General features: G+C 46.0%; 1 protein-coding gene across 1 annotated transcript; it reads right to left on the bottom strand.

Moving 5' to 3' along the window:
* Positions 1-1,478: 1,478 nt before the first annotated feature.
* Positions 1,479-12,046, bottom strand: LOC103820557 (solute carrier family 22 member 2). Its single transcript, XM_009095250.4, has 11 exons — positions 11,428-12,046; positions 9,201-9,304; positions 8,056-8,210; positions 5,796-5,964; positions 4,659-4,773; positions 4,448-4,554; positions 4,117-4,331; positions 3,739-3,847; positions 3,274-3,386; positions 2,112-2,211; positions 1,479-1,628 (listed from the first exon to the last, which is right to left on the bottom strand). Exons 1-11 carry the CDS (start codon positions 11,836-11,838, stop codon positions 1,562-1,564), a joined length of 1,665 nt encoding a protein of 554 aa, XP_009093498.1. The 5' UTR covers positions 11,839-12,046; the 3' UTR covers positions 1,479-1,561.
* Positions 12,047-12,415: the final 369 nt, after the last annotated feature.

Here is a 12,415-nt window from a genome sequence, read left to right as displayed (position 1 = left end):
AATGGTGTTCATTTAGCTGCCAGCAGAAGCAGATGCCACTATCAGATGTAGGTGACAGTAAAGCAAAGGCGTGCCAGAGCCTGCCACCTCTGTAGCTCCTGCTGTGGCAGTAGCAGTGCTTGTGGGAATAAATACCAGTGTGATGAGTAAGGGTCTTGGGACTCAGCTGGTGTAGTTACTTATTTATTCATCTCAGTCTTTGCTTTGCTTTGCCTGACTTGTTGCTACCACCCCCATTTTCTACCTGCAGAGTTTCCATCAGGTTTTATATCAAAGAATTGTAAGTCACAAGTTCTGACATTTTTTTTAGTGCAGAGAAGAGACGTGTCTGCGACTAGAGCAGGACATCAGCTCTACCAGCCACACAATTACACCCCCACTGTTCCTCTTGCCCTCTCAGGACAGGATTATTCCCCTCTGATCCCGAAGCAAATACTGGTTTTGCAACTGCCCAGGCCAAAGTCATGTCATTCCTGATCTGTCCCCACTCTTCTCAGGGCAACCTTGCCATGGCCCTGCCTCTCTGGACAGCACACTTCCCTGCCCTGGGGGCCCTCACAGCAGCACTGAACATTAACTGAGGTTCAGGTCGGTTGAAAGCAGGTGCAAGGTCCCTGGGATGCAATCCTGGGGGAATTTCACCCTGCCTGCTAGAGTCCAGCAGTGTCTTGCTCAACTGGGAGCTCTCTCCCTGCAGCTGATTAGAAATGGGCAGAGGTATCTTGCACCCTGCTCACAGTATCCTTATGGAAAACCAGTGTTTTCCAGCAGATGGAGACCAGCAGCACAAACAGGGAAGGGGAACCACAGGACCATTGTCCCTGTTTTGCCCTGCAACCACAGGTCTGTTAGAGTTGCTCAATAGGAAATTTCTGAAGGTGCAGGATATTTCCTGGAAGACCCAGTGATGTTCCTGATTCTCCTTGATGCACAGGACCCTTGGGTAGGGTCCTGCAAGTTCCCAGGCTTGATCCCAGCTCACTCCAAAGGAATGCCCCTGCAGGGCACATGTATAATGCTATTACCTGGTAAAGGATTATGAATGTTTCTCCTGTGCATGCTCTGGAGTTGCCACATGCCCATCCTTGCGAGTAGCCAGTAAAATAGGAGAAAATAAAATCAATTTTTTAAAACTGTGCAAGCTGTCACACAATTGAACCAGCTTTGTAGTTACCTTGATTCTACAGTGGAGATAAATATCAAATTATACTGCCTCTTTTTAAGAGAAACCAACAAAGTCAGACTTCATGGAGACTTACAAAGTTTTGTTGGTATGGATCCTACCATATTCAAGTTAAGACCTCTTGAAGTCCACGTTGGAGTCCACACAGCTGGTACAAAAATTTCCCAGCCCTAAAATATGTTTATCTTAGTGTACAGAGGGGGAAGCAGCTCTGCAGCAATTGGGACAATCCCATCAGAAAACCCTAAACACTGTAAATAAAGGGTATGCATAGAAATTGAAATAAGAGAGGCAAGACTTTTGAGAGGGTATTTATTCCAAGTGGCATTTCTGTGCTACTGCCCTAAGGCAGACTACCCAGCAAGAGTTACACCTTCTTCAGCCACGTGCTACTTCTGATCCTTGGACATGGAGATAGATTTTTTTAGCCACTGGAGCACTTTGCCTGCAAGAGTAATAAGACATGAACATCAGCCAGGAATGAAGTTGTTCAGGGAGAATCTAACTTCAAGTTCCTCACCTGCTCTGCCTTGGCCCCAGTAAAATGACCATATATATTCTCTTAGGTTTGCTCTGGCTCCTCAGCAGATACTGGTGCTGTGCTTCAAGCACCACATGTGATGCTGCTACCAAGACTGCCCTTTTTCTCTTCAATTGTTAAGGTATTTTTTAAACACAAATATCATTTATAATGGTGTTGCCACACTTTTGAGAGGCTAGTGCCACTATTCAAGGCTAGTAAAGGACTAGACTACTTGTTCTCAAGATTTTACATGGGGTAAAAGGAGCCTGGAATCTGTCCAGTGAGAGTTACCCAGCAACTTCTTGTAGACAAACAAGTAGCCAAGTAACCCCTGGGATTCCCTCTGGACAGGGATTTTGCCCAATTTCAAGTGAAAACTGCTACAAATTCATCATCATGACTCACCTGTGAAAGTTTTCAACATCCTCCACAGTCTCAGGCAAAACTCTTCCTTTAGTTTCAGGCAGAAGCAGCACCAATCCACCCGCAATCAAGCCAAGCACAGCTTCAAAACAGAGGCACAAAGAGCTTGTAAGCATTTGTCAGCCACTTGCTACTGCCAGCCTGAATGGACTTGCCACTGGCATTTTATTTTAAAGGTGCACCTTTACACAAGGTGTGCACCTCAAGTCTCATATGCAAAACTGCCATTCTGGTGCAAAAATGGGGGATGTGGCTGCCCTGTGCAGACAGCACCAAGCCAAGTCCTCTCGTGAGTTATGCATCAACTAGGACACCTCAAACTGGACAGAGCCTTCCTTTATGGAGCAAAGAACTCTTTTTAGTGCTAGAGCATGACAGGAAACACACTCCATCTTCATGCTGTTCACATAAGATTAGAAAATGTGCACACAATGTATTATCTTCTAAGCAACACAATCAGATTCTCCCCTGGTAATTTCTTTTATCCAGTTTGTACATGTTTGGCAATGTGTTTTAAATCTACTAAGCACCCTTCTAGATGTTCTGCCTGTCAAAATCTGCATATTGCCATTCAAGGTATTTTTCTGTAAACAATGTGCTGACCTAAAGATTCATAGAAGTGGTGCAGGCCCTGACCTGAGAGTTCAGGTCACTAGTCTGTAAAACTTATCTTGCATTTATTTACCAGCCACTTTCCAAGTAGCTGGAGAAGAGCCAGTTAACAAAGTGTCGGAAAAGCTGAAGCATAACAGCCATACTTGTACTCCATTAAAGAGGGAAGTACATGAAATTCTAGGGTTTGACTGCTGGACAAAGACAGTGTAACTCACAGTAGAGCAGTAAATCAGCTTTAAATCCATCAAATATTAAGGTAATCAAAAATTTTACGAGTTCTTTGCCATCTGTCAAACACGTATTTGACTCAAACTTCCTTTAAATTGCAAGGACAAATCGTAGGGGCAAGGGAGACATGGTGCATAAACAAGTTCCAGCTTGTCCTAAACTGGAGGCTAAGGCCTTGTAGAGAACAGGGGGCTTCTGCTGGACTTAAAGCCACTGCCTTGGTGGCTTTTCCCTCCCTTTGGAACTCGGGTCCCCCACTGCACCCTGGAAGGGGCTGGCAAGTAGTTAAGGTGGCACTTACTGAAGACAACCAGTGGCAGATCATGCCAGATCTCCACCAGTCTGTAGACAATGAATGGGGCGATGACTCCACCAATATCACACAAAGAGGAACAGATCATCACCCCGAGATTCCTGGTTTGGCAGCAAAGGGATCACATTAGTGTCAGAGTGCTGCAGTTGGAAAGGGATGGATCACAATTCTCACCCTCTCACATCCAGGCACTGTGGGGAACTTCAGATCCCTCACCCACCCTGGTTCTCCCATATTTTCCCTTTATTTCCTTTATTTCAGTCATTTGAGTTTTCCCTTGTCTAAAAATACATTTATTTTCTTTATTAGCTACTTTTTAAAGCATTTCTATTGTGCTTCACCTACTTTCTGACACATTTGAGGATAACTTAATTTAGCATAAAACATAACATACACATAAGCCTCAACTATTTGTTTCCAGGCCAAATTCCACTGGGGAGAGGATGCACCTACCTGATATAAGTTGGATACAGTTCTGTGTTTACAAAGCAAACCATTTCAAAGGCCATTGTAATTCCCATTCTCCCAATGCAACCAGTAATCACTTTTAACCACGGTATGTCTGCAGAGAAAATACATCCAACACGTTTAAAAGCATCCCAGTGATTTAGCAGGTGTCAGTTGACCCAACAGTGTTATTCTGTGGGACCTGTGATCCCATGTCAGTTGATGTTTCTAAGGGATGTTTGGTTTTTTGTTTCACCCGTGTGAGTGAGGGAACGGGAGCAGTGAGGACCGCATGAGAGTGGCAAAGGGACCCTCCCAAAGCAGTGTGGAGGTCCCAGAGGAGAGGCTGGGAAGCCCTCACGGGGTTTCATTCAGGTGACTCACCCTCTGGGATGAGGGCTGTGGCAAGGCAGGCTGCCCCAGCCACCAGGTTGGACACGGCCCAGGGGTAGCGCCGCCCGACACGGTCGATAGTGACGATGATGATGAAGGCAGCTGGGAACTCAACGAGTGCAGAGTAGAGGAAATCCAGATACATGTTCTCAGCAGCCATTCCCATGTGCATGATGAGCCCCTGGTAGAGGATGGAGCTGGTGAACCTGGGCAGAGAAGAGAATCCTGGATTCATTAGATAGTAAGAGAACTGACATCTGTGTTCTGATGGAGTGGCCAAATCCAGAGCTCCAAAACTAGCTGTCTAGGGCTATATTCTTACCAGTTGTACATCAAAATGAGCGTGTTTTTTCTTATCTGCGGTGTCCTGAAAAGGTCCATCAATGAGGGTTTCTGCTTTCCACAATCTTCCTCTTCAAATTTAATATCCTATGGAAGAGCCAGTACATAGCATGTTAAATTTCTCTGGGAGGAACTGATGCAAGGTGCTGTCATGATGCTTATTTGCACATACAAGCAAACCTTGAGCTCACCTTAAAATGGGAAGGCATCTTTTTCTGATTTTTTTTAGCCATATTTCTGATAATTTTCATAGCTTTGTCATTTTTTCCTTGAGATATCAGCCACCTGGGAGACTCTGGGAGGCACCTACAATGCGAGTGGATGCCATTATACAACAAAACATAAAGCCTACCTATTCTCCCATGAGTAGAGACTTTGGAGGGATTAAAGAAAGGGAGATGGATTTTTTTGTTTGTTTGGGTTTTTTTTGGTTTTTTTGGTTTTTTTTTTTTTTGTTGTTGTTTTGTTTTGGTTGGGTGGGTTTCATGTGCTACTTCCCACTCCCCCAGTCAGGAAAAGTAGAACATCCCATGGCTGAGATTGGAAGAGGTAGGAGCTTTAGTTAAAAAGGGGTTTACTAAAGATAAATCAGGGAGGAGCTTTGAGTGAGAGCAGTGCTGTCCCCTTATCCATTCACCACAAACCAGCTCCTCTTAGGGAGCCATTTTTCACTTCTGCCAAGAGAGGTTAAGAAATACTAATTAAGTTAGAATTGGCTTACCAATTCAAGAATATGGAAGAAGGAAGGCAACAAATTTCTTTCCATTATTCCTCACCTCTTGACCCACCCAGGCAATTTCTCAAATCCAAAGCGCTCAAACAAAAAAATATTTATTAAAAAGAGAGGAGAGAAACTAAAATGAAGGAGTACCCAAGTGTTTGGTTTTTTTTCAGTTGGACCACAAAAACTGCAACTTCTCTACCTTAAAAGAACTTGCTAACAGTCTGTTACAGTTATGTTAGCATTAGAAAATTTGTGAATAATCATATTTTCAGTGTAAGACCAGCTAAGCTAAGCCAAGGCACCTATTTTCATTTATGACTTGCTCAAAGAAAGTACTAAATCATACTAGTCCAATTTTCCCCCAGTGTTTTTCCAAATGGTCTGTTTTTTAAACACAAGGGCAGGTGAGGTGCACAGACTAGGATTCAACAAGATCTCAATTGCTGAGGGGTCCTATTTCCCTCTCCCTTTTGCTGGGAGCCTCCTCTTTGCACCAAGGCGTGTGTGCGCCAGAAAGGAGCGCCCAGTATCTCCCAGCACCTCGGGAAGCAGGAGAAGCCAGGTTTTTGTGTGGTGGGCAGAGGCACACCAGGAGGGCACTCACCAGTAGTAGAGCAGGAGGAAGCAGGTGGGCAGGGTGACAGTGAGCTGCAGCCAGCGCCAGTGCGGGAGGGCGTAGGCGAGGCCGTCGAAGAGCAGGAGCCCGACGGAGAACGCCGCCTGGTAGAGGATGCCCACCGTCCTGCGGTACTCCGGGCCCACCACTTCTGTCACTGCGGGCGGGCACGGGGACACGGACACGTCAGCCTGCCTGCCCCACGCGGCTGGAACCAGCTGGGGGGACGCTGGAGGACCAGTGCTATGGGAACACCTTGGAGAAACCTCGGCCATCACGGGCTTCCCGGCATAATGCATCCCAACAAACCCCCTGCTTTGCTTTTCTGGCACCCCAACTCCAGCAGAGAAGAAAACACTGCTTCTGGCCGTGCACAGGACATTCCTAAGGCATCCAGGAATGTCCTCTGCTGCAGAGATCCCAGAGCAAATCAAGCATTCGTCAAAGTGCACAAACGGATTTTGTTGTGAAATACCTAATGTGTCCAATCCAACAACAAAGCTGAACATTTCCTTTCCAAAGAACAGGCTTTCAGCCTGCTTCTCACTCCAAGTAATAAGGAAAACCTGTATCACAGGATGGCTCTGAGCTCCCAGGCCGGGAAGGGGGGGAATCACTATTCGTCTGCACTTTGCAACTCCACCCCACAGCGCAAACCCACACACATCTTGTTGATACAGAGTTAGAGTTAAAAGTAACTATTCCAGCAGGCAGGCACAAGCACAGTCAACATTTCACATCCAGTTGGGTGACTTCAAGAAAGCACAATCATTTGAAAAAGAGCAGTAAGGAGCTAATTAGCAGCCAAAGGAGCTGCTGAGTTTTGGAGCCACAGATCAGCTAAGGCTGAACCATGCACAAAGCTGAACGATGCACAAAGACGTCTCCTCAGGCTCAGCATCACTGAGCCAGAAGCCTCTGAAGGGTACACAAGCAGGATAACAAGGTTGCTCTGTCCTTGTATCCTTCCCTGAGCATTCAGTATTGGCCACCCTTAGGGAGAAAACAGAAATCTAAGGGAGCTTAGGGGCTGGTTCAGGATCTTTTGGATAAGAGAGTTTCAAGAGATTACAGAAGTAACAAGATGTAACAGAGACAAAATATCAGGATAGGGCAAATAATTATCCTGAAAAGGACTTCATGCTCTAAAACAGTTTAAAGTTCCCCAGAAGAGAGGATGGAGATTTAATTTTGCCAGGAAAAGTGTTAAGAGGCCAAGCAAGCATCCAGAAATGCACAGGAAGGAATAATCATGTCTTAGCAGAAGACGTCTAGACAGTGGGATAAGTGCTTTTATTTATGTTAGACATCTGGATAACTGAATTAGCAAGATGCCCACACTGAAAGATTTCATGGAAGTTTAGGGCACTGACTTTTACTTTTTTGGTACTATCACAATGAATGGTGTATCTCTCAGAGGTATTTGGTAGAGCCACCTGCCACCCTAGCCCAGCTAATGTTCTGTAGGTCAGCCTTCAAAATAGTTAATCTGCTGCTTCAGTGACTGCTTGCAGTTGGTTATTTTGGACAAGAGACTGAACTCCACTCCAGAAAAATCAGAGAAATCCCAGGCAGCTCTGCCCTGAAGCAGAAGAAGGTCCTGAGATGGTCCCAGACCCAGCCTGGCCGCCCAGCAGACACAGCTGGTGCAGGGCACTGGGAGGGAGAAGCACCCACACAGGCTAGGGTGGCTTGGCCTCCGCTCAGCCCCCTGGATACACACAGGTACACAAACACCTCATCTTCTTATCAGCAAGTACGTGCTGTTCTTCAGTTATTTTTGTGTTCTGAATCCCCTGTTTCGCTCTTTGTGTCATAAAAACGTCTCAAGTTTTCCCCACCCTCTGCCTGCTTCTTTAACGGCCTCCTCTGTCCCCATCCTGTCAGCGTCCAGGCCAGAAGGGCTGTGCCTACCTGGTCACCTTCCCTAGCCAGAGCCTGGCGGAAGGAAGAGGAGCCATGGGGCCTAGACAGATCTGCAAAGGTGAGCTGTACCATAGGGGAAAGCCTATCTCAAGGTAAGAGCCCTGATACACCACAACTTGCTTGGGCTCTAAAGGCTACTGTGTTTCTCCCTAATGACAGTGCTTGAAAACATCCTGGGAAGTCAAAGAGGGAGAAAACTGCTTAATAAATCACCATGGGAGGCATTTTTTAAATGGCTTATTTTCCAAGTTTTTTGGAGTTGTGTTTTGTTCCTTCATCATCAGCAGCTAGTCTGGCTCCTGGGAGCAGGTCCTGAACTCACCCAGGATGTAGCCTGCAGTCCAGCAGCCCTTGCTGACCAGCCCTTGCAAGAACCGGATGATGACTATCCACACGTAGCTGGGCACGAAGACCAGAAGGAGTCCACACACAATATTGGCAACAATTGTTGTTAAAAGGCAAAATTTACGGCCAAACCTGGATTGGAAAATGATAGGGGCATGAAGCAAACCACTAGTCATGGAAGCATTTGAAACTAGTAAGAACTTTGTGTATCTTCTGGAGGGCAAAAAATCCAATTTTGCTATGCAATATAGAGACATGCTTTCTGTCTTTGCCCATTACTCACTCATCTGCTTTTCCATGCCATGAAAAGCTACTGTGCCAGTTGCTCAGCACTTCCACAAAAACTTTCAGGAAATAATGAATAGTCCCATGTTTACATATATTACGTTGGGACTGAAAAATAAGTAAGGGTTAATATTATGATTCTGATAGTTCCACATGCACCAGATTCATAAGGGATTATTCACCACAACCTTAACCTTGAAAACAGCAGTAATGTATGGATCTACTTGTGAGCAGGCTGCATTTCTCAGCTGGAGCAACTCAGAGCCTGCTGTACTAACAGTCCTAGGCAGAAGGGGAGCAAGGTGGCAAACAGGCCCTCGAGTACTGACATTTGTTTCTCTTTAACCCCAGGTGCCTGAGCCTGGGAGTCTGACTCTGCTGGCTCTGAACAGGGAGCTAGAGGGATTATCTGTTTTTTTATCTGCTTTTTTCACAGTGACTGCTGCTGAACACATCTGGCAATCTGTGACAACTCTTTCTAAGCTTCTCCAAGCTGCAGCCACACAGAGTGTGACAGATTGAGTGGGAGACCCAACCATGCATTTCCTGGCTTTGGTTAACATCTGAGGGCTCTCATATGGCACAGTAGGAAGTTTGGGGTGTACATCTCTAAATTAGTCCTCCTGGGCTCTGCAGGGCTCTCTGAGCAGATCTGTGCTAACCACCAGGCACAGCCTGAAAGGCAGGATACTGGCTCATGCTGTGACTGAAGGTCCAGGGGGATGACCTTATTTTCAGAAGAGCAGAGATGATATCAGTTGCACAACCTTTGTGTGAGTTTGGCTGCTGAACATTGATAAGGGAGGTCAGAGGGTTTTGCTGTCAGCCCACACGTACCTGTCTGCAATGTAGCCAATGTTTAAGGAGCCAATAAAAAACCCAGCGTTCACAGAAGACTGAAAGAGATCCAACTTCCAGGAGTCCTCACACACCAGGTCAAACTAAAGGAGCCACAGTCAGAGACAAAAGAGTGAAATGAGGAGCTGGCTCACATCCACAACTCTCCTTCACTTCAGTTAAAGATTTAAACTTGTTTCTGGGTCAATGCCTGCTTTGCCAACACACAGAAATCCTATTAACTTAACTAATTGTCCAACATTAAAAACTGGAAAAAGGCCTTGAGCATTTTACTGGCATCTCCCATTCATGTCTCATCTCTCTTTTCTGGAAAGAGCATGAGTTACTATCTGTCAAAACTGACACCTGAACCTGCGTTTGCCCTCATTGATCAAACCAGCATGGATCTGACAATCACCCTGAGTTTTTCAAACAGGTTTTTGGTTTTTTTTTGTGGCTGATGGTGAACATTTCTAAGCAGTTGTTGTTGCCTCATACCCTGACATGGAAGAGTACTCCCCACTAAGTGTGATGCCTTTACTAGAAGCATCTTAGATGCCTTCAGGAGCCTGCCTTCTCCCAGGTCCCATGGAACACTGGCCTTCTGGAGGAGGGTGGAAGTATCTGCATCTGCCCTGAGGCCACAGCATTTTCTCTCTCTCTCTTTAGCTCAGCTAGGTTGTTGGATGTGTCTGGAGAGCAGACATTTTTTTATCCAGGACCAAGCTTTATAGCACATAGGTACCCACATATATTTGCCATCTAGTCTTGTCCTACCTTACTGGTAGAAATACATAAAAGCTACTAGAGAAAAAGCTATTGCAAAAACTTCTCCTAAAATGACTGAGAATCCCTTCCCTTCCTCCTGGTAGCTGGGTTTAATTGAATCTATGCATCCATAATTAACACAAAACCAAATATTTCTTCTGATGTTCTTATGGGACTTCCCATGAGGACCTTCTTCCATATGCAAACTGTCCTTCTGAAATGGCATGATTTACACTGCACTATTCTCTCCTTTTTCTTAGCTATCAGAGCAGGGGACAACATATCAGAGCCTGAGAAGTTTCACAGAAACAGTCACAACCAGGAACTCATTAACAAAATGCAGAGTTCTGTGACATATCTGGTTACCCCATGAAGGAAGCAGCCCATGGGCCTGGCCTTGCACTCCTTCAGCAGCAAAGGGGAGACAGCTCATGTGAGAGCACGACTGCATAAGCCCACACAGACTGCCAGTGCTCATCTTCCCAAAGCCTCGGGAGATGGTGGGGGCATCTGACCATGGGATGTGCTGGAGCATTTTCCAGTGAGATGTGCTGCTGAGCTGCTGCTGCTGTAGAAAGCCTGGCTCAGCCTGCATTTGAGGTGCCTCACTTCCTCCCTTTCATATCTCACAGCCCATAACGTGCTGAAAGAAGTACATTTAGAGTGCATCCCCTCATATCCAGGGCCAATCTCTTACAAAACCATGAATGCTGAAGTTGCTAGAGCATAGATTGTAACTGCTGCCGTGTTGGACACATGGGGGAAAGAATCCTGGCTGCCTCTAAATATTTGGTGGAACTTTCTATGATGAGATCAAGCTTGTCATCCCACTTACTGGTATATTCTTAAAGCACCTGAACTGCTTAAGTACAGCAAGTAGCTTAAGTACTACTTTCAGTTTATTCACACTCCTTCTGAGAACACAATTTCTACAGTTTATTCCTGACTTAAGCTGTTTAATTGTGGGAAGCAATACCTTCCCTCACACTGACTGCAATTCATTTTTATTTAAAACCAACTCTAAAAGACATTATTCATTTAAAAAAAAGAAAGAAGAAAAAAAGAAGGGGGTGGGGGGGAAGAAATCAAGACCATTGCATTGGCCAGTTTTGTTTGCAGCACTGCTAGCTGCACTGTTTACACACCTTCACCAACTGGACCTCTCATGTGACAGGAATTTCATTCAGAACTGGACTTTATTACCTGGGGATTTATTTGCTGAAATATGCCTTGCTCCCCAGCTGGAGATATAAGCCTCCTGAGCAGCCAAGGCAACGCTACACAGCAAGGACAGAGGGAAGATGACTTGTAAACCCCCAAGTGCAAGTTCACAGTAAGAGACAATCCCTCCTCCAGGTAAGCAGGGGTTATTTTAACACAGCCTAGGCTCCACCAACCCTCTCCCCAGCCCTCACCTCGTCTATAACAGAGGGGACAGGACAAAGGGCGTTGTTTTTACCTCTGTCACGATAGAGCTCCCTGGGGAGTCGTAGACCCAGCCATCGCGGCAGGGCCCGAGGGGGACGGTGCCCCCAGTGCCCCGCAGGCTGCCGAGGGGGTCGGTGCAGCTGATGCCTGTTGTGTTCCAGTCCACCTCGTACCTCCTGCAGCGGCTGCTGAAGCTGGCCCCGTGGCCATCCCACTCAGGAACTGTGTGATTCAGCTGCTCCTCCAGGCTCCAGCCACAGCGCTGGCTCAGCTCAGCCACCCCGGGGCTGTAGCATCGATGCTCAGGGGTGAATCCAAAGAAGACGACCCCCACGTACACTGGGGTGAAGGCGGCAGATAACAAACACAGGACAAAAAAGGTTTGCTTCTGGAACCTGTCAAATTCGCCAACGTGCTCTAAAATGTCATCTAAGGTTGGCATTTTGGCACCCAAACCACCTAAAAAACCTCAGCTAGGTCCTCTCTGCTGCCCTGATATACTTAGTTGGCAGCAAAGCTACTTAAGTGACAAAGATATTTGACCAAAAGTCAAGACTAACTCTATGAATTATTAAACTACATGTTGCAAGCTCTATTTTTTAGGTTTCATTTGAAATCAGACCTTAATTCACCCAAGGCAAATTTGCCTTTAACCCCTAATCAGAGCACTTATAGATTCCTGTTCTCTGGAACAGCCCCTATGGGCCACAGCACTTCAGTTTTTCGGGGGGGGTTTGGGGTTATTTTTTATTTAGGCAAGTCAGTTCCTCAAATACTAGGCATTTTTAAGCAGCAAACATAGGTGGAAAATTCTGCCAGCATGCAAGCAACACATGGGTTTAGTGCAGAATGGCTGGGCACCACATGAGCAAAGCTTCTGAACCAGGATCTGTAAAAAAGAGGTGGCCACACTCTGAAAAAGGAATGTCTACACGTTGAGCCATAGAGCAGTAAAGGAACAGCTTTCCTGAAAATTCCTCTGTCACATGTGTCTCACACCTCACCCTCCACACTCTTCC

Source organism: Serinus canaria, chromosome 3 (assembly GCF_022539315.1).
Source record: "Serinus canaria isolate serCan28SL12 chromosome 3, serCan2020, whole genome shotgun sequence".
Lineage (NCBI taxonomy): Eukaryota > Metazoa > Chordata > Aves > Passeriformes > Fringillidae > Serinus > Serinus canaria.
The sequence above is the reverse complement of the archived record's forward strand: the minus strand, read 5'-3'. Positions and strand labels throughout refer to the sequence as shown.